Source organism: Chrysemys picta, chromosome 11 (assembly GCF_011386835.1).
Source record: "Chrysemys picta bellii isolate R12L10 chromosome 11, ASM1138683v2, whole genome shotgun sequence".
Classification (NCBI taxonomy): Eukaryota; Metazoa; Chordata; order Testudines; family Emydidae; genus Chrysemys; species Chrysemys picta.
In genome coordinates this window covers 792,506-818,524 of record NC_088801.1, presented here as the reverse complement: position 1 = coordinate 818,524, position 26,019 = coordinate 792,506, and the positions used below count along the sequence as shown (strand labels likewise).

Here is a 26,019-nt window from a genome sequence, read left to right as displayed (position 1 = left end):
GAGGTGGAGCAGCTGAGTTTGAAGAGGCAAACACTAGGGCCATTAGAATAGGTTATTGTGGAGCTGGGTGGTTGAAGAAGGCTTTGAAAGAGCATTTCTAGTGGTCAGCCACAGTAATGCTGTGTGCCTGATGCTGCCCTGGCCCTGAAGGTTTGTGACCTCCTAGAATTGTGTAGTGTTTGGTGTAAATGTATAAGTATTGCACTGTTTTACTGAACCTTTGCACTGTGGGGCTTGCTGTACACTTACACGACTGGCTGTCTTGAACCCATGAGTTCTGTAATGCTGTATACTTACAAGCCGTGGATGCTTTGGATCTACTATGTGTTTTGCAATCTGTATTGTGAACTAATAAAAATGAATTTATTTTCAAAAAATAGAAACTTGTCACTCAAACAGGGCAAAACGTGCAAACAAGAAAACGCAAATGTTGAACATAAATTAACAGAACGGAACTTTAAAACTGGAAAAGCAGCAAACCCTTCTGTCCATTTTGGTGCAAAAATATCATCTGTTTTGGCTAAACACGCTGACCTGTGAGAGCCACAGCTGGCATATGTGAAGCTCTGATTTTCCTTACTGTCCCTCAGTGCACAGTGGTAGGCCTAGGGATGTGCCCATGGTGCCACTTGGTACGTTGGGTGGGGTGTGTGTGTGTAGGAGGCTGCTACCATGGAGTTCTCAACACCCTTTGCAGTCCCTTGTTTGTGACTGTAGGACATATAGGTCAACCAGAGTCTGTAGCATTTGTTTGTTGCCTAAGAAGCCCCATTATGTCCTTGTGCATCTCCCTCTCCTTTTCTTGCTACGATACCTGCGTCTGTCCCCTCTGTCCTCATGCATGCTGTCTGTGTGTTGGCCCGCCAGGCCCTTGTTTGCGGTCCAATGCAATGCTGACTTGCAGATTCTCACTGAACATATTCTCCCTAGTACTCTTTTCTCATCCTCATCAGGGTCAGATGTTCTGCAGGGAGGCAGTGCCCATCAGGGCTGCAATAGCAGCAGCTACAGGTAAACCAGATGGATCATTGGATGTACAGTCAGAACAGATAGGTAAAGATAAGCTTCAAAACTCCCTTCCCTTATTACCATACTTTTTAACAAGACATGCTTATTGACATGGCATAGTCCCAGCCTTGTGAGTATGGCCGGGTGAGGGTAGAGACCAGGGGAAAGGAGGAAGGCATTAAGATTTTTGGTTGTATGAAAGAAGAAAATTTGTCGCTACTGCTGTGGGTACAGGTATATAGGGCAATGGCACTGAATATTGGTCCTGTATTCAACAGGCAGGGGTGATGTTAGCCTATATCTCACTGCTGAGGGTAACAACGGCATAGCTCAGCTGCTGCTGGTGTCCTGAAGCCATTTTGGCCCGTATGCGCTAGCCTGTTTGCTGCAGTGGTCTCTGCTAAAGGCCAGGCAGAGTGGCATGGAAAAGTGTCCTACTGTGGAGGAAGAAATCAGACTGTCATCCCGAGACATCTTTAGGAGAGGATTGTGGTGTATCTCCATGAGAGTCAACGGAGACTTCTGGAGGATACAAGGGACATCTCTATGTATAGTCGCTCCCTATGCCCCTCCTGCCTAACCCAACAGGAGTGAGAAGCAGATGCCAACTCTGCCTCTGTCTGTACCGCTGCCACTTCTCCTATGAATAACACAATGACAAGTCATTACCTGGAGCTTAACTTGAGGGTGTGGGGCACAGTCTTTACATTTAAAACATGGTGAGGGAAAATGCATGTGCACACCACGCTTCCTTCTGCTCCATTGGGCTCCTCCGGGCTTGGCTGCTGGGACTAGCTGGTTTCCAATGAAGTCTTAAACAGGTCCAGGCTTGCTGCGTGGCTTGACACCTTCCTCCTCACCCTCTCTTCTCTCCCCCACCCCCTAGCACATGTCTCCTCACTGTTCATGGCTGGGGTCTCTGTTTCCTCCGAGGTACCCACCGCAATCTGCAGGGTACTCTTGGGGTCTCTGCCCAGTGTGGCATGCAGCATGATGTAAAAGTGAGGCCTGCAACTCAGTCGCTGTTGACCTCCCTGGCCTTGTGGTCAGGGGTGCTGGGCTAGGGGGCCATAGCCCCATCACTGTCTACCAGCTGTAAGGGTCAGTGGGGGGGGCGGTGTCTCGGGGGACAGGGCCATAGTTCCGGCACTGGTGGTTTCCCCCACTTTTAGTGAGCTCCTGCTGCTCCTGCTTGTGGGATGCCTACTGCAATTCCTTTGCTTTCACACAGCACGGCAGCTGATCCCTATTGCACCCCTTTGCCTGCATCCCCCGTGCCGTCTCTCCGTAGCTGTCCCCCTGTTACTGTGGTTGGTCTGTAGCTGTGCTTGCACAGCCGCTTCTCCCCACAGGCCTAGGAGACCCAGTACCTCCTGTCTGCTCCAGGACTATGATATGTTGTGTGCAGCAGCCCAGCAAGGGAGGAGCTGCAAGGTGTGCACCGAGCTGAGCAAACAGGAAAAGCATTTAAAAATGTGGGGTATTCTAAGGGGGAGGGGGCTTCTAGTCACTGATGTCAGGCAACGGAGTTCACATTTGTGACCTGAGCAGTCACTGCTACAAGGAATGGTGCGTTGTGGGACAGCTGCTAGAGGACTGTTGTTGTAGACATAGGTCACACACTGTCTGCACTCATGGCGTTGGCCTCATTAGGTCAGACATGGTCCATGCTGTTTGGGGAGGTGGCTTTACTGCATCACCCTAACAGGGCACTGATGTCAGCTGGAGACTCATCTGAATGTAGCCACACATGCATAGGTTGACATAAATCGCCTTGCGTCGACCTAACTTTGTGTATGGACTAGGCCGAAGGGCAGTGTGCCGAGAGTCAGACCTGAGATGCTTGGGTCACTACTAATGCTTTCAGCAAAAGAATGGTTAAAATGTGTCCAGTATTTGAATGTTAATTAACTTTGAATTGTCTGGAGCTGGGCATTGTTAAAACAATGAGATCAGAATGATGTCTAGACTCCATGGGAAATACAGACCCATCAGAGTACAACTTCAGCACAAAGGTTCTATGTTGTGTGCTTGTCTTAACATAATTAATGAGCTAGGTCTGTAACAAGCGCTGAAAGGAAGGAAGCGGCTACTGTTACCGTGCAGTAAGTGACTGTTTGGAGAAACGGTCTGAGAGTCATCGGTACACCATGTAAATAAAGGGGGAGGCTATTAAATGATCAGGAGACAGAGCAAAGGCTGGGCCTGAAACAAGCTCTTCTCAAATATTAATGAGTCTGCCCCCCCTCCCCCCCTACGCAGATACCCCCTCACTGTGATCAACCACCCTTCCAGCTGCGCTCTTCACAGCAGTGATGGGGCCGGGAGTTGTCGGCTCCAGGCGGAGTGAGTCTCTCTTGAATGAAATACGGTCTGGCTGTCATGAGTGCTCGAGAGAAGCAGAGATCTGCGATTGTGCCCTTGTTCCGTGTGCGGCATCACAGAACTCACAGTGCCGTCTAACCTTCGATTAGATGGTGCAGTGCCATGGCTGTATAAATGGAGTGTGACCTCTGGATTTTCTGGCTCCTGCTCTTCGTCTCATCCTGTGTTTAATTAACATGCTTCAATAAAACTAAATCATACTGTGGGGAGACAGTGACTGGGTGCAGCCATAAACTATAGTGGGCGGAGGATGGAAGCAAAAGGAAGCCCCCTTTCGGTAAGGGCTGCTGGAGCTTGAGGTCTGTCTACAACAGGGCTCGGTAACCTTTGAGAAGGGGTGTGCGAGTCTTCATTTATTCACTCTAATTTAAGGTTTCCCATGCCAGTCATACATTTTAACATTTTTAGAAGGTCTCTTTCTATAAGTCTATAATACATACCTAAACAATTGTTATATGTAAAGTAAATAAAGTTTTTAAAATGTTTAAGAAGCTTCATTTAAAATTAAATTAAAATGCAGAGCCCCCCGGACAGGTGGCCAGGAGCCGAGCAGTGTGAGTGCCCCTGAAAATCAGCTTGCGTGCCGCCTTCAGCACGCGTGCCATAGGTTGCCTACCCCGGTCTACATCCCCAGTCTAAAGCCCGGGGAGGCCCAGTCTATTTCATAGACCCTCTGCTTGTGATGTGGTCAGATCATCGCTGCATTGGGGAAATACAGGACCCTCGCCTTTCCAGCAGACGCGATGTTACCAGCGGAGCTGTGGCTCCTGTCCCTAGGGTGTCTCTACGCTACGGTGACGCCGTTACAGCACTGCAGCTGTATCGCTGTGTTGGTATAAGGAGGTTTTGGCTGATTGTAGGTAATCCACCGCTGTGTCTACCTGCCGGTGTATGTGGGGGTGGGGAGATGGGCTGGGTTAACTTAACTCCATTGCACAAGGTACCACGTTTTTCACAGCCCCGAGCAAAGTAGCTGGGCACACCTAAGTCAAACCCACCGCCAGGAAGGGCTAATCGGAATGGGGGGGAAGAATGAGTCCAACTCCAGAGCTTTGTCTATACCGGCTCCCGCTCATGCTAATGCTGGCACAGCTGGGCTGGGGGAGCCTGTACACTTTCCTAGGCTCGGTCTGTGGTCTCTAATAACCGTTTTTAGTGAGGTGCCGTGTGTGAGCCATGCTGCATTGGGGAACAAATGGTCTGGGCCATTTGTGGATGTTGCTACCAAAAGTAGCACCTCCACCAGCAGAGTGCTGGGTTCCTTCAGTGTCTTGTCTTTGATACCGGGGTGGGGGGGCTGCCATCGCTGCGTCAGGCTTGGGCCAGCAGGGGGCGCTGCTCAGGTGTAGATTAATTAACATACTAACCTTGTGCTGGTTTTATCGTGTTACGTTCTGTGTGATAGGAAACTGACTTTGGAGCAGAACCCTATGGAGCACGCCTTGGGAACCATGCAGGGGAGCCATTGCCTTTGTCACTGTTTTCGGGCTGCTTTTAGTTAGTCCTGTCCCTACTTTACCATCAGTGAAACTCTACTTTTTTGTTTGGGGGGTGGGGAGATGCTGCATTAGGGCAAGGATTTGGTGCTCTTTTGGAGGGAAGGGTGCTGCTGGCTGAATCTGAACGCAGAGGACAGACTGGTGGGGCTCTGGCAGCTCTGAGAGGGTGCGCGAGGTTGCCATGTAAACCCTCCGAGGCTTTGAATGACTCTGCCCATTCCATCCCTCTGCAGCTTGTCCACGTTCCCAGCTGTAACCTGCAATCCTCTGTGAAGATCTTCCCCTTCAAGTCTCTCCGCCGCCTGGAGGTCAGTGCTGCTGGGAGGACTAGCTGAGCCTTCATCCCTAGCCATGTTGCTTTGGGGGCTAGTCACTGGAGTGCCCCAGCTTTTCAGAGATTGGGTGAAATGCCACCCTCACTAGAGGAGCAGGGTCTGACCCCTACTGCGCTGGGGTGGAGCCGGGGCTGGGAATGCTGGCTGCAGAGCTGCTGGGTCTCTCCTGTCGAGCTGGGAGAAGGGCGGCTCCCCTGACATTGGGTTGGGGATAAGGAGGTGGCTGCTCTGGTGCTGTGACACTCCTACATGCATTCTCCCCTTTCTCTCACCACCACAGCTGAAGTCTGTCCCTCTGCACTGCCTGCGGGGGCTGCGGTTCGTCTATTCCCAGCTGGAGGCCTTAACTTGCAGCAAATGCGTCAGCACGCTGGAGGTGAGTGCTGGCTCTGAGCCTGGGCCAGGAACTGATCCCTGGGAACAAGAACAGGTTTGCTTGGTCTTCCAGGCCCGGGGGGGGCGGCTGTCTCCACCAACCACTGTTCTGTGAGGTTCTTCTCCCCCAGGCAGCTGGCTGAGACTCACCCTCTGATGCAGACTCTCACTAGTCAGGAGTGGTCAGGTTTCCGTGCGGTCTGTCACACAGGCTCTAACTTCTGGCTCTGGAGGTCTCCAGCTGCTGGCTGTTCAGGTAGCATTGGCTGGCCTGGATACTCTTATCACCCATGCCTAGCTAGAGTGTGTCTCCTTTGGAACCTCTCAACGCATCCCAACCTGTGACCCTGAGCCCTGCCATGTGCTGCATGAGGCTGCACCTGAAAAGCACTGACTGCAGCTGGTAGTGAGGCTGCCCATGGGGAGCGCCTTGTGCCAGTGCCCTGCGATCTGCAGGCTGTTTGGTGGGATGGAGGCTCAGGTTTTAACCTGTAGAGGCTTGAGTGGTCTTGGCAACAATTCTATCCTCGTGCAACGTTTACAGCAAAGGTGCTTATTGGCAGCCTACTGGCTTGAGCTGGGTTTGCCAGCAGGGAGTTCTCTGAGGATTCTCAACTCAGGAACTCACTCCTCTTGGCCTACCAGAGCTTGAATTTCATGATCTCCAGGGCATTCAGCATAGCCGCTCTGTTCCCTGTCTGCCTTGGCAGAGAGCTGGCTGGGGTTGGTGGTAGACAGCCACTGGGGGAGGGTTTTGCTGAAGTTGTAACAATTTGTAAATGGCTTGATTAATCTTCGTGCCTCAGGTCCAGGAATCAGAGCAAGTGAATAACTGCAGGCCCTCGGACATACCAGGCCACAGCATGTCCCCTTCCTTCTAAGTCTAGCCATGGGGCTCCCTGGGACATTCTGTGGGGTGGGGATGACTGACTGACTCTTGCATCTGAAGAAGTGAGGTTCTTACCCACGAAAGCTTATGCTCCCAATACTTGTTAGTCTCAAAGGTGCCACAGGACCCTCTGTTGCTTTTGACTGAAGAATGGCAGGGGCATGGCCTGTAGATGCAGTGTGAGAGCCCTGTACTGAGCCGGCTGCTCTCTGGTACCCAGCTACTATCCCTTTGCTTGTCAAGTGCTGGCTGCTAATCTCTTCTCACTCCCACCTTCCTAGGAGATCATCTCAGCCTGCGGAGGGGATCTGAGCTCTGCCCTCCCCTGGCTGGAATTGCAGACGGTTAACTTCAGCTACAACGCCATCACTGTCCTGGATGGATCGCTGGTGAGGGGACCCGGTCACGGTGGCTAGCAGTGGGGTAGAGGGGTTGGGTATTGGCTATAGTCGTGATGCTGTCGGGCCCCACGGGGAGGGTGTGGGGAGTCTGGGTGGCAGGGCCTGACCCTCCCATTCTGCCGTGGAGATTTTTGTTTTGTCAAGGGTCTTGAAGCTGATGCTCTAGCACCCCTTCTCCCCTCTCTTTCAGCAACTGCTGAATGCCCTGAAGGTCTTGGATTTGAGTCACAACAGAATCCGGGACTGTGAGCACTACTTCACGGCGAGTATCGTAGGGCGAGTTCTGGGGGTTGGGCCTGTGTTCCATGAGTCTTCCCTGATCATGTCTGGATCTCCACTGGTTTGCTTTCATCTGCAACCGCCACCCTAAAGCAGGCAGCTGCGGCATATCTATGGGCTGTGACTCAGCCCCTTCAGCCTACCAAGGTTGTCTGGGCAGCATCCTGGTGTGTAGCCCTTTACTGCCTGCTAGAGACAGGCCAGAGATTCCCTGACCTTTCATCAGCTGGAGCCAGGCACGTGTGGGAGTCCAGACTTGCCAGTGCAGCCCTTTGTGGCTGGCTCAGGGGAGGCCCTGCATAGTCTTTGCTCCTGTGAGTATTGGTCAGGAGTAGCCTCGTTCCAGAGCTGTGCAGACGTGCAGCGCTGCTTCACGACACCAGAGTGGCTAGTGCGGGCGAGCTGCGCCATTGCTGGAAGGAATGACGTCAAACGCTTACCTGGAATGATTAAGTCTGAAACCGGGTGTCACTTTGACACATGCCCCACTCAACCTGCCATTCCACCATGATCCAGAAGCCAGCGCACTCCATCTACCTTCCCTAGACTGGGGACCTCTCTGGGCATACCACATTCACCTCCCAATGTCACGAGGTCTCAGCCGCTACACCCGCACCTGTGCAGGATGTGGGGCTCGCGGCCAGTGGTGTGACAGCCCAGAAACTGCTGCCTTGGGTCAAACTGAGCCAGTGCTTTGTGATCCTCTGAGTGGCACTCTGGCCACGCTTAGCCTTTCTCTCTAAAATAACGAAGTCGGGAGGGTGTCTCCATGTGATGTGAACTGTGAAATCTGACAGCCGAGGGAGGGATTTTCAAACGCGGTCAGTGCTGATGTGCTGTGTTCCCCTGGGAGCGGACGTTAAAACTCGGCAGATTCCAATAGGGGCAGAGCGAGACCAGCGCTGAGTGTGTCTACAAATGCCGCCCCCGATGTGAACTCGAACAGCTTTACTGCAGAAACCTCTCGCTGCTCTGGGACCCTGGCTGGAGCTCAGATAGACACCCCCACACGTTCCCCTGCTGTGGTGCTTGCAGCCACAGCGTCTTGGATAGCTGTGCAAGTAGAGGAAGGATTGCCCAATGGTTAGGGTGTCCTGAGACTTGAGACAGGGCTCAGTTCACTGCACCGCCACAGACTTCCTCTGTGCCTCCTTTCTGTCTGTAGCATGGGAATAGCCGCACTCCTTGCTTCACAAGGCGTGTGCGAGGAGAAATGCACTAGTGATTGGGAGGTTCTGGACTGTAGGAATGGGGGGTATGGAAGTGCCTTAGAATTCAGTGACGCTGAATTTCCTGACTTTCAGATTTGCTCTTTCAAGCTAAGCTGTCAATCGGCTTTAAGATAGCTCTACCCTTAATGTAAAATTTTTGTTTGGGTTCTGCTGTTCTTTAACTTCATGGATAACAAGCTCTGAGCATGCAGCTGTGAGCCAGGGCCCCTGGGGCTAGTCCAGATCTGGCACAGACGGTTGTATAGCACTCGGAGAGCTTCTGAGGGCAGCCTCTGTGAACAGCTGAGGTAGGGCTCCACCTCCTGTGACTGGAGAGAAGTAACTGAGTGGCTCTGAGGGCTCTTCTCCTTTTCTCTGCGCAGACCCTTACAGAGCTGGAGTACTTAAATCTGGCCTTTAACTTCCTGCCAAAGGTGCCAAACCTGGGACTCTACAGTCGAACCAAGCTGGTAACTCTGATCTTGCGCAACAATGAACTTGACAGTATTAATGGTGAGTCCAGGAAGGGGGATGGCTTGGGGAGTGTCATAGGCACTTGGGTCCCAGAACTGGGAGTGGCCTGGGGCCATTCCTTCCCTCCCTTCCTTCCCTAGCCCAGGAGGGAGAGCTTGGGGGTCTGCAGTGCCTCAGATCTGTCAGGCACAGCAGCTAGTGGTGATCCTGTGGCGAGGGAGAAAGAGCTCCTTAGTGTTGGATTTCTGGGCTGATTGATGGCTTCTCTTGTTTGTCTGCAGGGGTGGAGCAGCTGCTGAACCTGCAGCACCTGGATGTAGCTTATAACCTGCTGTTGGAACATGCCCAGTTAGCACCACTGTCCATGCTGCACAACCTGAGAAAAGTGAGCACAGTGCCAGGCGGGGTGACAGAGGGAGACCCCTCGGTCTTGAGGTGCAGGGGAGAAGGGGAGTTTGAGTTCAATGCGGACTCTGATATCAGTGAGGAAAGGTGGGGGGTGAGGGGCTGGCACAGCTCTCTGGCAAGGGTCCCTATAAGAAGGACGCTGCAGTCTCTGTGTTCACTTTCTCAATGAATCCAGCAGGGATGTCTTCCAGAACTCACAGCCCTGCAGCCTCACCCTATTTCCAGGTCAAGCTGGGATTTTTCCTTCTCGCTCATCGGTTGCCTCACATAGGTTATGCAGGCCAAATCTTGCCCTTGGTGACCCCTGTGCACACCCCTGTATTCCAGAGGGCTCGCTTGTGTCACTGGCTAGATCCAACCATTCTGACACACAAGTAGGAATAGACTCCAGCTGCCCTCTCTGCTGTGCAGTCTCTGGCGCCCTGGGGAGTGTGAAGTGCTCAAACCCTAGTCACTGATCTGTTGCACACAGGTCACAGCTGGAGGTTAAGAAGTAGCTTTGCAGTCTCTTTGCAGAGTAGAACCCGAGGGGGTTCCAGAGGGGATGGAGCTCGGCTGTTCTCAGTGGTGGCAGACGACAGAACAAGGAGCAATGGTCTCAAGTTGCAGTGGGGGAGGTCCAGGTTGGATATTAGGAAACACTATTTCACTAGGAGGGTGGTGAAGCACTGGAATGGGTTACCTAGGGAGGTGGTGGAATCTCCTTCCTTAGAGGTTTTTAAGGTCAGGCTTGACAAAGCCCTGGCTGGGATGATTTAGTTGGGGATTGGTCCTGCTTTGAGCAGGGGTTTGGACTAGGTGACCTCCTGAGGTCCCTTCCAACCCTGATATTCTATGAACTACACATCAGGGCATTCATATTGGAATGGCTCTCGTGGATTCAGGAACACGACCTGGAAATCCTTTGACCTCATTCTCTATTTGAAGTCAAACAGCAGGTCCAAAGGACCACGAGAGGTGGCAGTGCTAGGCTTAGCTCCTTCGTGGATGGGCCACTTCATCGCCATCCCAGCTGGAAGAAGTGGCTCTGTCTGTCGCTAGCCCTTGCTGTGTGGGAGGGGACTGGTCGCAGGCAGGCTTGGTGGGAGTCTGGAATGCAAATGGGTAATGACACATACTGTGTTGCTCTCTCTCCCAGCTGTACTTGGAGGGAAACCCATTATGGTTTCACCAGAACCACCGATCTGCAACCATCATACACTTGTCTCCCAGGGCAGCTTCCTTCAGTGTGAGTATTGGAGCCACGTATTCCATATGCAGTCTGGAGAATGGCCATGCTGGGTCCGACCAATGGCCCATCTAGCCCAGTGTCCTGTCTTCCCACAGTGGCTGGTGCTGGGTGCTTCAGAGGGAATGAACTGAGCAGGGCAGTTTATCAAATGATCCATCCCCTGTCATTCAGTTCCAGCTTCTGGCAGTTGGTTTGCAGATGGCCAGGTCAGGGGGTTTAGTCCCTGACCATCTGGACTGATCGCCATTGCTACAGACATTCTGCCCTGGGGCTGCGGGATCAGTCCGTCTGGCAGTTCTGGGGCTGGGTAGAAGAAGAGAATTGCAGATATTAAAAGTGATTAGATGGTACCATAAAAATCTCTCATCAGTGCAGGTCTAAAATCTCCCCTGCCCCCAAAGTACAGGAACTATCCCTGCTTCTCTCATATCTCAGGAATAACTTTCTTGGGAGCAGCCCTTTTTGCTATCTCATCTACTGGAAACCATGACTTAGATTAAGCTACATCTAGTGATGGAGCTCATCGAAGAGATGGTTAAGGGATGACTTGCTCAGTCTAGAAGTACCTTTGATAACGGACTCTTCAGTCTAGCAAACCAGGGTAGAACACACAGCCTGGGGGCTGGAAGCTGAAGCTCGACATTCAGACTAGAAATAAGGTGCCAGCTTTTGCAGTGAGGGGAGTTGGGACAGTTCACCAGGGTTGTGGTAGCAGGATGTTTTTCTGGAAAATCGGCTCTAGTTCTACCAGGAGTTATTTGGGAAGGTCTAAGGCCTGTGTTACGTGGTCAGACTAGATCAGGGGTTGGTAACCTTTCAGAAGTGGTGTGCCGAGTCTTCATTTATTCACTCTAATTTAAGGTTTTGCGTGCCAGTAATACATTTTAATGTTTTTAGAAGGTCTCTTTCTACAAGTCTATGATATATAACTAAACCATTGTTATATGTAAATAAAGTTTTTAAAATGTTTAAGAAGCTTCATTTAAAATTAAATTAAAATGCAGAGCCCCTCAGACCGGTGGCCAGGAGCCGAGCAGTGTGAGTGCCACTGAAAATCAGCTTGCGTGCCGCCTTCGGCATGTGTGCCATAGGTTGCCTACCCCTGGACTAGATGATACCAATGGTCCCTTCTGGGCCTTAATCTGGGGTCCCAGCCAGGCAGAATGCAACTGATATAGGGGGCCAGTAGAAGGCTGACTGCAGATGGGTTTCTTTGTCATTACAGCTCCTCTTGGATGGAGAGCTGCTGACTACCTCGGACCTGATGGTGAGTACGGGGTGATAAACTGCAGCTTGCTCTGGGGTGGGGATGCCCCTTATCCTGGAGTTTTTCTATCAGCTGCTCTGCCTCCTGAAAGCAGCTCATCTCTGCTCTGTTCTTGCTGTAACTGGCTGTTCTTAGGGACTATTCACTGTGCTCCAGACATGAGCAGCAGGGCGGTAGGTGAGGTGCAGTGATAGCCTGCTCCAGACCAAACTCCTAGAGACCTCCATGTCCCCCAGCAAGGTGCCATGTTGCACACAGCACCTCTGGGATGTCAGTTAACCAGTCAAATCTCTGCCTATGTCCTTAGGAATTGCAGGTATTGGGTTAAACTGAGGAAGGAGGGAAAGTTGCCCCAGTCGGACAGCTAGGGACCTGCCACCTGCTCTGGGGGAAACAGGCAATCTCTTTGGGGAAGTCCCTGGCCCCTCTATGCTTTGGCTTGGTTTGCCTCTCACTCCCAGACCCTCCTTGGTCTCCCCTCCATGCTCCGCTAATATTGCTCTCTTCTGTTGACTTCAGCACCTTCCAAAATCTGGGCAGGTCATCGCCCAGTCAATCCGCTCTTCGACCTCGGAGAAGACCCTGCTGGACCGCAGTGCCCTGGACAGCTCCTGTGGCGCAGACCTCAGCGACAGCCAGTCCCCAGGGGAGAGTGGGGCTGCCAGGCTCCCGCAGAGAAAATCCAAGGTCTTCTATTGGTTCTTTCGCTCCATAGCTGGGGCTTGGATGAAGGGCCTGATCCAGGGCTGACTGTGACTGAGTCACTCACTACCCAGAATTACTGGCTCCTTTGTCATGTGAAATACAGTGGGGCCCCGTCTGAGCCATTCCTCCGCTGGCAGCGTGGGATACTGGCCTCGCTGTATAAAGGGGGTTCGCTCGCAGGGTCTGAGGAAGAGGCTTGGGTTAAAAGGTTGCCCCTGACCTACTGGAACAAATGCTTTGGGGGGGTTGTGCCATGTGATGGGGAGGGGGTGCTCTGGCCGCCTCAGGCTCTCCGGGGACTGAGGGATCCTTCATGGGCTCTGTCTCGTCACCTGGGTGGTTCTGCCACTCAGCCCTGCTCCTTCTGTCCCTTCCAGGGAAACATTAGGGTGCGCCGGCCGAGCATCTCCGAGCCCAGTGATACAGAGCACGAATACCAGGCACTGCCCTCCTCAGCTGGTGAGACTCTCCCTTCGTCCATAACACAGTAACTGCCCCGCCCATGGGGGGGGTCTGGCTTGGGGGCTCTGTGGGCGGTGACTCTCCCCGGACCCCCAGGATGTTTTCTGTGTTCAGGGATGGTCCTGCGGCACCAGAAGGAGATGGAGCGCATGGACGCCTTCCGAGATCACTTTGGTGCTGACTGGCTCCAGTACAAGAGGCAACTGGAGGAGCACGACCAGGAGGAGCCTGTCATCTCCCTTAGCTGTCCTGCAAAGGAGGTCCCAGGCAGCCTGCCTGGCACTGAGACGCCGAGCGAGAGCACCACCCAGGAGCAAGAGATGCCCTCTGGGTTGCTGAGGGACACCTTTCTCCCCTTGGACGCCATGAGGGAGGAGGAGAAGGAGCCGCAGCTGGAGGAGTCCTTGGGAGAAAGCCAGAAAGGAGAGATGGATGTGGATGAGCTTGTGGCCCAGGAGGAAGAGGAGAAGCCAGAAGGTAAATAGGTTCTGCCTGGGGGAAGCTTTTCAGCCCATCTGTATGTATCCTCTTCCTGCTCTGGTCACACCCTGCTGTGAGCCTGCACCTGGAGCTCCCTCCATCCTCCCCCTGGCTCCAGGGGAACTGCTGCTCCCCTGCAGGGCACTGAGGGCGGAGTGCTGTGTGTGTACTAACCTCTGGACCTCTGACTTGGCAGTGGACCTTTGCCAGCCTGTGTTAGTGAGCCAGATAGAAGGTGACGGTGACCCAGAGCCAGACTGGATCTTCCTGCGCGTCACAGCCCGACATGTGATTGAGGTGGAGCTGAAGGCAGCCAGAGTCCTCCATAAACTGGAACTGAGAAGCCTGCAGAAAGTGGAGACCTCTGAAATGACCTGGAAAAGGATGGTGAGTTGGGGCTCTGTGTGAGGTGCTTGCCTGTTAGTCTTCATATGGGCCAGCATCTCCGACACAGACTTGAGGGGTGGAAAAGCCTTGGTTGGAGGAGAAGGGGTCATCGGTCCAGCATGCAAAACCTAAAGCTGGCCTCTCCCTCCCGCATGTGCCTAGACCTACCTAGCTCCATGCTGCTGAAGGACGCACAGGGCAATGCTGCAGAGGTCAGCAGGAGAGTTCGGTTAGAGACCGGGCAGGACGAGCTCCTCTGCATTGGGAGTAGAACAAATCACTCTCCTGGGAGAGGGTTCCGGAAATAAAGCTGGTTAAAGCTCTTAACACCTCGTTTGGCTGAAAGGATTGTAGTTGTGCTTTGTACTCGACCATGCTGTAGCCCAGCATAGCACTGGGATTCGCAGCTGCTGCCAGGTTCCTTTGAGATTGGTCCAGCAAATTTCCCTAATCGTCCAGTAGAGTCCTGTTTCTCCATGGCTCTGTAAAACTGCTGGCAGCTCAGTAAACTGGTTAGCCTGTTTCCTTGCCCTCCTAGTATGCAAACCCCTCTGCCCTGCTGACCACAGCCTCCCGTTGTAGCTTATGATCAAGTTAGACTCTCAAATAACTTAGTTGTGTCCAGACCATGTTGGGGAGGGAATATCTTTTACTGGGCCAACTTCTGTTGGTGAGAGACAAGCGTTCGAGCTCAAAACAGAAGCTGGTCCACCTCACCCACCTTATCTCGAATATCCTGGGACCGACACAGCTACCACATCAGTGCGTTAACTGTGTCCAGACAGTCTCACTGGACTTTCCAGAATCTAGTCCGCATATGCTTAGAATTGGTGATGTTCTCATGTGCCTCTTGCATTTCTCCTCCTCCCCTCCTTAGCCCTTCTGGCAGGTCTTCCCCGGCCCTGATCTGGGTAGAGGCATTGCATGGCACAGCAGGCGTTCGCTTTGAACAGTGCCTCGATCTGGGCCTTGGAACATTTCAGGTGCTTATGGGCTCACTCTTCTGCCCGTTCCCTTTGAAGGATGCCTCCAAAAAGGGTCCTGCCCGGCGTGCTGTGCAGTACTCTGCTAAATCCCAGGAGCACATAGCCACGGGCTGGCCTCTCCTGACTGGGATCTGGGCTTTTTGCTGTATTTCCTCCTTGCAGGACCTGGAGCGCGTGTTCCCTGTCCTCACACTCCATTTCGGCTACATCCGCAAGGACCGTCGGAGGCGCAGATACGTGGTGCTGGACGATCAGCCGGAGCTCTGTGTGCAGGTGCGGGGAGGCGTGAGCTCAATGTGCTGAGCTGCCACCTGGCACAGACCAGTGGCACGAGCGGGGCTGGTGGCTCCACAGTCGACCTGACCCAGGCCTGCTGGGTGTGGCGCCCTGTCCCCCTCTGAGGGCACCTAGCCCAGCTAGGGACTGAGTCTGCTACAGCCGTAGCTAAGAGCCACATGGCTTTCAGCTCATGCAGCACAGGCTCATGCATTTAGCTCCAGAGATCCCAGGTTCGATCCCGCCTGCCGGCGACCGGGCTCTGTCGGTGTTTTGCGTGGGTGCAAACAGGGCCAGCTCCAGGCACCAGCCGACCAAGCACTTGCTTGGGGGGCGGTACCTTGTAAGGGGCGGCCAATCTTGGGGTGGTGAGGGGCGCTCGGGGTTTTTGTTTGTTTGGTTTTGGTTTTTTTGGTTCGGTGGGTGTGGCCGCTCGAGTTTTTGTTGTTTTTGTTTCGGCGGCGCTCGGCGGGGGGGGTTGGCGGTGCGGCACTCTTTTTTTGTTGTTGTTGCTTGGGGCGGCAAAAAAGTTAGAGCCAGCCTTGAGTGCATGTGTACACTGACATCCCGAGGTTCTAGATGACACTCGGGGTCTGCAGCTTCTGCTGGGCGTGTCTGTCTAAAAGCTCCGGGAGGCTGCAGAGGGCTCCCAAGACCCACAAGCAGCAGAGGACCCGCTAAATGGCTTGTGCAGGACCCGCAGGTGTGGGGAGCAACAACTACACCCTGACGTGAGGCTGTGGAGGGAGCAGGGCTCCTGTCACAGGGGCCTTCTGGGGCTAGGAAATACACACTTGTTTTGAGGAGGGCGTAGAATCGTAGCTAGCTAGTTAGAACCCAGGCCTTTGAAGGAAATGGAGGCACAGGAAGTGCATTGGCGCTGATCTCGCATCCGCATCCTGGATTCTGGATGTTGGGAGGGTGGAGTGTTTAACTGAAAGCGAACAGGCTGCTCTAGGCAGCGTCAGTGGATGGGAGCTCTGAAGAGAAGGAGCACCTGGCTGTCCTGTAAACGTGGGGAAATCCTGCCCTGTACTAGTAGGTGTGTCCAGGCAAAGGCTGGAAATGAGCTGCCCCCTGCCTGGTCTATTGCACAGACCTCAACAGTGGGTCATGCCGTCTTTGGAGAGAGCGTATGTGGGACAGCTGGGTCAGGAGCCACAGAAGAGTTCTAGTGAAGCAGCAGCAGTTGGAGGCTTGGACAAGGAGCTAGGAGCAGGGCTGGGTTCTCCCCGCCCCCCAGGCTCTGTCCGTGCTTGTGCTCCAATTCCGAGCTCAGGTTTGTGCTGTGCCAGGTGTGCCCAGCTCACATACATGGCCTGGTCTCACTCAGACACAGCCCCCTGGCAGCCACTCTCTCCATCTCTCCCTATGCTGCTGCTTTCAGTGTGTGCTGAGAGTGCTGTCCCCGGCTCTGGAGGAGAATCGCAGACGTCAGGGCGTAGAGGAGGGGTCCATGAAGCTCCAGTGCCTGAAATGCAAGCAGGAGTTTGCCCAGCCCCTGGCGCTGTGGCAGCAGAGTCCATATCCTGCAGAGCCGGACGGTGGCAAAGGCCTGGAGACCTCGGCTCAGCCAAACCAAGGTATGGAGCTAGGCAGACTGAACGCACGCGGCAAACAGCCCGCTGCCCAGGGCAGGTTGCTTAAGTGTTGGCAATGGTCCAGAGTGTCTGAGCCGTGCGCTCAGTTGGCCATGCCGAGGGGGCACGCGTGCTCACAGAACAGACTCTGGAAGGGGGACAGATCAGGGCATGGGTGGGACGGAGCCTGCCTTGTCCAGCAGGCTGTTCGGTGCGTCTCAGGCAAATGGCTCCTTGGGGTCTGGGAGCAGGTGAGGGAGCTGGGAAGCTGCAGGTGGATGCAGGGAGTCAGTCGAGTGTTGCCTGCTGATTGGGAGTGTGGTGATGTGCTCAGGGAGACATTTTAATTAGATTGTTCTTGAATCCGGCCGAGCAGGGACTCGACCAGGCTGCTGTTGGGCTGGATCTTCCTTATTTTTTCCTTTTTTTTGCTGTTTTTTACCCTGAGTTGCTGGGCTGGGAAGAGCTACATCTGTCTAGTGCTGATGAAAACCTCCCGCCCCCCCTCCCTTACAGAGGCTACTGCCCCTGGAGAGCCCATGGTCTGCCCCAGCTGCTCCAGCGACCACGTAGTCCTCCTGCCCTGCGAGAGGTGCTCCAGCACCCCGTTGCCCTCGCAGCATCACGCGGACAAAGCCCCGTCGGAGCTGGGCCCCCAGGGGAGTCTGGAGGCAGCATCTGTCCTGGGCAGCCAGAGCGGGCAGTTCTATATTGGGGGGGAGGACGACAGCTCCGAGACCGACCCCAGGACCCAGGAGCTCAGCGGCGACCATGGCAGCTCCGACGGGGACGGCAGGAGGAAGGAGCTGGGCCTGAAGAGCTGCTACTCATCCCTCAGCCGGACAGACACCAGTGCGGGGAGCCTGATGGGGAGTTACCGCTATGGCGCCTCGCGTGGGCCCACGCCCTCCCAGCTCTCGCTCAACTCGGAGTCCGAGGAGACCTGGAACCTCAGTCCCCGTGAGTAAAGCAGAACTGCAGGGCTAGAGCTGTGTGCGCGGGTCGCTGCCCTGGGCGCTGGCGGTCCGAGCTGGGTGCAGGTGGGGGGAGGCCCTGCTAAGCCGGGAGAGCGGGATCAGAGTGCTGAATGGAAAGGCGCCCCCGCTCCAAGCAGGGATGGCACTGACCCTCACATAGTAATGCTTCACACCCTCCCTTCCAGAGCCCAGGCCCCATCCTGCAGAGGGGAAACTGAGTCCTGGGGGTGACTTGCCCATGGGCCGCCAATGGCAGAGACAGGACTGGAGCCCAGGGCTGGGGGTCAATCTGCTGAACACAAATGGCTTGTCAGTCACTAAGGGGCATTGGGCAGCTCTCTCCTGGGCGTTCTTTGCTAATTGCTCTCCCCTGATTGGATGGGGCTGGCGTGCCTGGCAGCGTCTGCTCTCTAGTACCAGCATAAGTGTGTGGCCTTGAACAGGAGCTGCTGAGTCTGGCTGCTCCTGTCTGTGGTGATCTCTGGGGTACGTGCCGGGCTCACAGGCCCTCACCTCACAGCTGCAGGAGAAGGGCCTGGGTTCAGGCTGTTGGCCCTGCGTGCTGGGAGGTGTGCTGGACTCCTCTGAAGGGTCTGGGATTCCTGCTGTGGCAGGAGGCCTCCGGAGCCTAAAATCCCTGCCAGTAGGGACCGCCCTGGTCCTGACTCACCCTCACTCACAGGCCCAGGCAGTGCCCCTAGGTCTCACTCCTGCTGCTGTGCTCTAAAGAGGCACCTGGGGGACTGTGCATCGTTTAGCTGGGGGCTAGACTCAGCCCACTGGACGAAGACCAGATCGCATGGTCTAAAATAGCCTCTTGCTACTGCCCTCGTAGCTGAATCAAACTCAGCCCTGGGTTAAGCCCTATGGCCTCTCGTAGAAGTTTCAGGTGAGGGAAATCTGGTCCAGTAAAACGAGCTTCCCCCAAGGATGCCTCCACTCTTGGGACCAGGCTGGCAGGTGCGTTAGGATCAAGCCGTGATTAGTGGGCACACCTCCGGTGTCTGAGTTGGGCTCCTCTCCAGCTTCCTCGCTGTCCTTCTGCATCTCTTTCGGTCTTGGCAGCTGCTCTCCCCCTCTAGTGCCGAGCAGAAGGATCTCAGGCTCCAGGATAGGTGACTGGCTGCATTCGCACCTAACTGCAAAGCGATTCTTGGGCTGGTTATGGGCCGTGGTGGAACCGATGGGCCATAGAAGCCAGGAGTGGCGTAGCTCCCAGAGATGCCAACACCCGAGCAGGGTGAGAACATCTGCAGATGGAGGATGCTTTTAGGAGAGGACTCCCACCATTTTGCTCAGTACTGAAGGAACAGGGCTTCCCTGCTTGGATGAACAGAGCCCGAGAGGTGATGCTGTGGCCAAGAACCCTGTGCTGGCCTGAGGGAATGAGGTGGATGGGACCCAGCAGACTGGCTTCCCCCTGTATGTGCACATGCCCAATGACTCCAGAGCATCACTGCCTGGCTGCTGACACTGCTGGGGCCTGGTGGAGGGATTGCTCACTGGGGCAGCCCTGCTGCAGGAGCACAGGATCGCTGATCTGCCCGTTGTGCTCTCTGCAGCCACAAACGGCACCCTGGACGTGAGGGACTTCCGCTCCGTGGACCATCGCCTCAGGCTCTACCTGGACATGGAGGTGTTCGAGGAGAATGTGGAGGAGTTCCAGTGCTTCCTCAAGGTGAGGGCTTCCCACAGATCCGGTGGGCTGGTGCAGGACCCTCTGCACTCAGGCTGCCTGTACTGCCTGCACGGGTGGGCTGGGTGGGTGCCTGGGCCAGTGGGGCAGGAGTGGCTCAGATGCTCCTAATGCCCAGGGCAAGGGAGCAGCCTGTTACGGGTTGTGACTTACCCCACACTGTGCTCTTCCAGGTGGCCATGGTGAAGTTTGGCCGGTACGGGGAGTTCCCTGCACTCCTGGTGGCCTCAGATCTCAGGATTCACATGCTGGAAGTCACTGGGGAGATCAGGTGAGGCGCAATGCTACGCAGGCTGTGAGGCGCAATGCTACGCAGGCTGTGAGGCGCAATGCTACGCAGGCTGTGAGGCGCAATGCTACGCAGGCTGTGAGGCGCAATGCTACGCAGGCTGTGAGGCGCAATGCTACGCAGGCTGTGAGGCGCAATGCTACGCAGGCTGTGAGGCGCAATGCTACGCAGGCTGTGAGGCGCAATGCTACGCAGGCTGTGAGGCCCTGGCGCAGTGGCTTTGCTGCAGGCTCTTGGTCCTGGCCTCTTGGGCATGTCCGAGTGGAGAGAGGTAAATAGTGGTGTCCCCCAGGGGTCTGCACTGGGACCAGCCCTATTCAACGTATTCGTAACTAATCTGGAAAAAGGCGTGAACAGTGAGGGGGCAGTTTGCAGATGGTACAAAACTACTCAAGACAAATCCAAAACCGACTGTGAAGAGTTGCAAAAGGAGCTCACAAAACTGGGTGACTGGGCAACAAAATGGCAAATGAAATTCAGTGTTGATAAATGCAAAGCAATGCACATTGGAAAACATAATCCCAACTATACGTAGCAAATGATGGGCCCGAATTAGCTGTTACCACTCAAGAAAGAGATTATGGAGTCATTGTGGATAGTTCTCTGAAAACATCCACTCAATGTGCAGTAGCAGTCAAAAAAGCGAACAATGTTAGGAACCATAAGGAAAGGGGAAGATAATAAGACAGAAAATATCATATTGCCTCTATATAAATCCCTGGTATGCCCACATCTTGAATACTGCGAGCAGATGTGGTTCCCCATCTCAGAAAAGATATATTGGAATTGGAAAAGGTTCCAAAAAGGGCAACAAAATTATTAGGAGTATGGAACAACTTCCATAGGAGGAGAAGTTAAAAAGACTGGGATTGTTCAGCTTGGAAAAGAGACCACTAAGGGGGGATATGATGGAGGCCTATAAAATCATGACTGGTGTGGAGAAAGTAAATATGAGAAGGCACAAATAATATTTCCTTAACACAAGAACTAGGGGTCACTCAATGAAATTAATAGGCACCAGGTTTAAAACAAACAAAAGGAAAAAGCAACAGAGGGTCCTGTGGCACCTTTGAGACTAACAGAAGTACTGGGAGCATAAGCTTTCGTGGGTAAGAACCTCACTTCTTCAGATGCAAGTAATGGAAATCTCCAGAGGCAGGTATATCTCATATATCTGATATATACCTGCCTCTGGAGATTTCCATTACTTGCATCTGAAGAAGTGAGGTTCTAGATTTCCATTACTTGCATCTGAAGAAGTGAGGTTCTTACCCACGAAAGCTTATGCTCCCAGTACTTCTGTTAGTCTCAAAGGTGCCACAGGACCCTCTGTTGCTTTTTACAGATTCAGACTAACACGGCTACCCCTCTGATACTAAACAAAAGGAAGTATTTCTTCACACTACACATAGTCAACCTGTGGAACTCTTTGGCAGAGGATGTTTTGAAGGCCAAGACTATAACAGGGTTCAAAAAAGAACTAGATAAGTTCATGGAGAATAGGTCCATCAATGGCTATTAGCCCGGATGGGCAGGGATGCAAAACCATGCTCCGAAGTGTCCCTAGGCTCTGTTTGCCGGAAGCTGGGAGTGGGCGACGGGATGGATCACTTGATGATTCTCTCTCTGTTCTGTTCGTTCCCTCTGCGGCACCTGGCATTGGCCACTGTCGGAAGACAGGATACGGGCGGGGCTAGATGGACTTTTGATCTGACCCAGTGGCTGTTCTTATGTCCCTGCTGTGCTGAAGTTCCTTCAGAGCTCCATGCTCTGGGTTCTCCCTTGAGCATTCAGCAGGAACAGGCAACTGGTGGCTCTCCTGGTAGAGGCCTGCATAGGAGCCTAGAGAGGGCGAGGAGGAAGTGGAGGGCCGGGGGGTGGCTGCAGCCTGTTGCGGTTGTGGAGAACTCTGCTCTCTGTGTAGGGGGCAGCCAGTGGACTGGCTGAAGAAAACTGACTCTCATTACCTATCCGATCTCTGCTACCTGGAGATGGGGCTGGGCCACCAGAGTCTGCAGATGGAGTTTGACAATCCCAAGGCCTCCTACAACTTGCTAATCCGAAACCAGAGCCGCTGTGACCAGTTCCTACAGTGCTTGACATGTAAGAGTTGTGGGGAAGGGGGGGCCTTTGTCTGTTTTCTCTGTGGCAGGGAATCTGCCCCCTGTCCTGGCAAGAGGATGCACCTGGCCATGTGTGTTGGAAAACCCTTCCCTGGTGAGAACAACAGGTGAAATAGCCCATTGTGCTTTCAATGGCTCGCTCTAACATGGAAACTCCAGCTGCCCAGGGATGAGAGCACTGGTCTGGAGACCTGTGTGCTGCCCCAGGGACTCATGGGTAACAGTCTGCCTTGCTGCTCCTGTCTAGATCTCCTGCAAGAGCTGCCAGGCAAGCCCAGGAGCGGAGTGAAGGAAATCCACACTGTTGAGATGAATCCCCAGCATCGGCTATGGTAAGAGCAGCCCATGGGGCAGGACCTACCTACCCCATGTGGTGTGTGAGGCGTGTTCCCAGCCTGCTACCATTAACGCAGCCCCACGGATGTGCTGGACATCTACCCCAGGTTCCTGCCCTTGGGCACTGGATTTATAGATGGGGTAGCAGGTTGGCTGGGGAGCGCGCAGGTCGGAGAGGGGATTTGGGAGGGAGAGGGCGACTGAGCCGGGCATAGGAAGTTCTGGAGCTGGGAGCAGGAGAGGGGTGGACAGAACACGGCATGGCCAAACAGGAGAAGCTGGGACCTGATCTGGGCAGGTGCAGGGCAGCGTGGAGCCCAGAAAGGAGGGTTTGAATCTGAACTGGGAAGGCGGCAGGAACGTGCTTGGGACAGGACAGGGGAACTGCAGGTGGGGAGGCCCCAGAGGGCAGGATGCGGTGGGAGAGAGAGAATTGCCCTGGAGCAGGTTGTAGCCATGTGGGTGGGTGTCTGCGACTCACTGCTGTCTCCTCTTCCAGGCCTCTACTGGAAAAGGCCCTGTGCTCAGTGGCTGTAGATGGCACATCCAGCCGCTTCTTCTACCTGCTGGCGTATTTGATCCAAGGTACGGGGTGCTTGTCCTGTGCTAGGCCCTGCTCCGCCTGCAGCTGTGGCAGTGTCTGCACACCCGGGAGAGGGGATGGGGGTGGCACAGCCGGCCCATTGGTGGGAGCAGACAGCAGGGTCCCCTGTAGGAGCCCCTCAGAGCTGGGGCGTGGAGGGCAGCAGCATCTCCACCTCTCTCAAAGGGCCAGTGACAATCACAGGCTCCAGGCTGGGCTGCAGCACCTCAGGCAGCCCAGTTCGGGTGTCAGCGCTTGGAAGTGTCTGAAAAGCTGGAGGGGGTGTGGGGAAGAGCACAGAAATATGAGGGCTGGAGGAAACACCCCGCAGTGCGACTGAAGGAGCTGTCTCTGTAGCTTACCAAAGAGGAGACAGAGCAGTGACTTGATTAGCCTGTATGTACCTTCCTGGGGAGATCCTGCCTGCTGCTGCAGGGCTCCTGACTCGAGTGGAGACGGGCAGAACAAGTCGGACAAATTCCAGATAGAAATACGCTGCACGCTTTGTCCCAGTGCGGGCGATTAACCACTGGGACAAATTCCAAAGGGAAGTGGTGGATTCTCCATCTCGACTCTGCATATCCAGCCTGGTACCTTCCTGGCGGGAGCGTTCCTCAGACAAGTCCCTGGCTCAGTGCAGGGGTAGCTGCTGGCATTCTCTGGCCGGTCACATGGGAGATCAGATTAGATGATCTAATGGGCCCGTCTGGCCATGAGATCCAGGGATTGAGGCTCGGGCCGGTCCCTCACCAGGGCAGCTGCAAAGAGCTACTTCCCCGTCACCCCTTCAGCCATGGGGAGGCTGGTCAGGCCTCCTGCACCTCCCACTCCTGGGCAAGGGGGGGGGGGGGGCTCCCCTCTGGGGCTGGTGTGGCTGGGCCTGGGGGGCATGGAAGCCAGCCCCATGGGGAATGGCGAGCCCAGTGACCCGACTCCCATCCCATTCCCCCTTAGGTGCCTCTGCCTTCCCCGTGACTGTGCTGGGCACCTGCAGCACTCTGTTCCTGCTGGAGGAGAATCACCAGTGGCAGCGGGTCCAGCCCACGCCAGGTGCGGCTGGTGAGAGGGAGGTGCCCCCCGAGAGCGGTGTCCAGCTGAAGGAGAAGCAGCCAATCAGCAGCATCAGCAGCATCCTCACTTACCGCTTCTCTCCCTGCGACGTCAAGCTGATGTTCTATGACGAGGTAACAGGGCAGGGCATCCCTGGGCGCACGGGGTCCCCAGTGCCTGGGGCAGGGGTTGCTGCTCTGGGCTCTGACTCAGAGCCCACCCTAATGAGGACCCTCTGTTCTGTCACAACCTCTTTCTCCTGTCCCAGACCCAAGGGTCTCTGGCCGGGGTGGCGGGTGAGGCGTCTCTCCTGCAGCCAGCAGCTGCTGCTCCTGTTCACCAGTGTGTGCATATACCTGCACCAGCGCAGCCAAGCCATGTCCTGGGAGTGAGGCACAGGGAGACCCTGTGCCGAGGAGCTGGATCCATGGCTGGAATCCAGGCTTCCGTGCTGCCTGGGGCCTGCTGCGACGAGTGGCTGGGAGCATGGGTCCTGGCACTGGGCACCCAGCCGTGGGAGAGTGCACCGGCTGCTGGGGTCAGTCGGTGTAGCCAGCTCTCGAGCCATAAGGGTACGGGGCACTGATCTCTGGCCCGTGAGACTGGAGCAGCCACTGTGAGCTGGGTCCATCCCGACCTCCCTCCTCCCCATGTAGGTGCTGAAGGTGGAGAGCACCTGGCACATCCACACGGAATGTCCTGAGCTGCTGGCCCAGCTGGTGGAGTGGATCCGTGGTCCCTGGGAGGAGATGTTCTCCATCGAGCTGCGGAAGACCGTGCAGGAGGTCCTGGAGTGAGCATGGTAGCGGCTGACGGGCAGAGCTGGCCGCCTGGCTGGGCAGGCTGCTGCGAGGGGCAGGGTGAAGGTGACTCTGCCTGCTCCTGTGTTCTGGACCTGGGGCCTTTGCTGGTGGGGAGGAGGGGAGCACTGAATGTTGTAGCTGGTCTGGCAGCTGAACTGACTTGGTTGGGTCTGGGGGCAGGCACACGGGTGACACGTGGTGCAGACACTGACATAACCTCGTGGAAGCTGCATAAAGCTGCAGCCCGGTGGTTTCTGACAGTCTCACTCAAGGGGAGTAGTGACCATGCCAAGGTCGCTTCCTATTTATCCCTGGGGTCCAGGGCCAGTGGGAACCCAGCAAGGTGGGTGGTGGAGCCAAAGGCTGCTCAGACAGGTCTTGGCAGGCATCTGGGGCAGGGCCTTTCCTCCGCAGGTGTATCTGCTGCACGTCCACTTGCTCTCAGGACGGTTGCCAGTTCCGTGCTGCTGAAACCCATATTTGTGTGTCTGGCCTTTTGTGGCTTCCCTGATGTCTCCTGCCTTGAGCCAGGGGCTGTCTGCCCAGATGGGCCAGGGCATCCTGCCAGGGAGGGGGCCCGGGTGTCCCTGGGCAGAGTTCTCTGTGCCTGCTGCTGGTAACTCTTCCCTCAGGGGGGTTGGGCAGCTGCTTGGGGATCCTGGGGGGGGCAGTGAGTCTATTTTAACCAGGACAGTTTTACTATTTTCTATTGTAATAAAAGCTTCTATTTATTGAGTTCTGTCTCCTGCATGCTGCAACTTCTGCCTCGCCATGTGCTCCTCCTGGGGCTTGCAAGCCAGGCTGGGACAGGCCCTCTCGGTACTCGACGGGGAGGCCTGCAAGGAACCCCAGGGTCCTGCAGTGAGTGGATTGGAGGCTCATTGGGGGTACTCCCCAGTGTGGCACTAGGAGGCTGTGCTCCTGGACGTGCTGCCTCCGCATGTGGGTCGCACAGCCGAGATCTCTCCTCCTCCAGGCCGTCTCCTGGAGTTGTGGGCAGAGGAGCTGTGTAGGACCCCGAGCATGGTGGAGAAGGGGGTGTGGATGGTAGATCAGTGCTGGCATGGGACTAACCAAGGGAGAGCCCCTGGTGTGGAGGGTCTCACTGAGGAAGAGAAGCAATTTCAATCAGCAAGAGGCAGTCTCTAGTTCCTGCCCTGTTCCAGGCCCCTCACCCTTGATTTACCCTCTTTTCCTCCTCCTCCCTCCCCCCCCCCCCTCCATGGGCCCAGTAGGGTGGTGCTGGTGTCCCCAAGGCACAGAAGGGACCAGAGGCCCAGACAGACAGTCTGGAGTCAGCCTGGTGGAGCAGGTCTCTAGAATCCCAGGCATGTGCCTGAACCATTGGGCATCCTTCCTCCCCTGCAATGCTACTGGGGACCAGTTCCATGAAATAAGGGGTGGGGAGCAGGGAGGCCTACCCTGGCTGCAGCATCTGCTCTGTGGGGCCATCTCAGAGCTGGGTAAACTCCCCAGTGTCACGGAGTCCCCGGGCGATGCTCTGGAACTGCTCCACACAAAGCC

General features: G+C 55.1%; 1 protein-coding gene across 4 annotated transcripts in view; it reads left to right on the top strand.

Annotated features, from left to right (window-relative positions):
• Positions 1-25,230, top strand: part of STK11IP (serine/threonine kinase 11 interacting protein) — a 34,152-nt gene extending 8,922 nt beyond the window's left edge. For 3 of the 4 annotated variants that reach the window (XM_024112280.3, XM_008175782.4, XM_024112278.3), the window contains exons 4-25: positions 5,126-5,200; positions 5,508-5,603; positions 6,773-6,880; positions 7,083-7,154; positions 8,766-8,895; positions 9,138-9,241; positions 10,403-10,492; positions 11,721-11,762; positions 12,282-12,449; positions 12,845-12,926; positions 13,044-13,406; positions 13,606-13,796; positions 14,945-15,055; positions 16,446-16,641; positions 17,155-17,598; positions 19,178-19,293; positions 19,485-19,582; positions 21,525-21,703; positions 21,971-22,055; positions 22,559-22,644; positions 23,597-23,826; positions 24,349-25,230. In XM_024112280.3, coding sequence (XP_023968048.2) covers positions 5,126-5,200; positions 5,508-5,603; positions 6,773-6,880; positions 7,083-7,154; positions 8,766-8,895; positions 9,138-9,241; positions 10,403-10,492; positions 11,721-11,762; positions 12,282-12,449; positions 12,845-12,926; positions 13,044-13,406; positions 13,606-13,796; positions 14,945-15,055; positions 16,446-16,641; positions 17,155-17,598; positions 19,178-19,293; positions 19,485-19,582; positions 21,525-21,703; positions 21,971-22,055; positions 22,559-22,644; positions 23,597-23,826; positions 24,349-24,489 — 3,207 coding nt within the window. In that variant the 3' untranslated portion in view covers positions 24,490-25,230. The remainder of the gene's footprint in view (positions 1-5,125; positions 5,201-5,507; positions 5,604-6,772; positions 6,881-7,082; positions 7,155-8,765; positions 8,896-9,137; positions 9,242-10,402; positions 10,493-11,720; positions 11,763-12,281; positions 12,450-12,844; positions 12,927-13,043; positions 13,407-13,605; positions 13,797-14,944; positions 15,056-16,445; positions 16,642-17,154; positions 17,599-19,177; positions 19,294-19,484; positions 19,583-21,524; positions 21,704-21,970; positions 22,056-22,558; positions 22,645-23,596; positions 23,827-24,348) is intronic. The other variant, XR_010591494.1, reaches the window with a different exon arrangement.
• Positions 25,231-26,019: the final 789 nt, after the last annotated feature.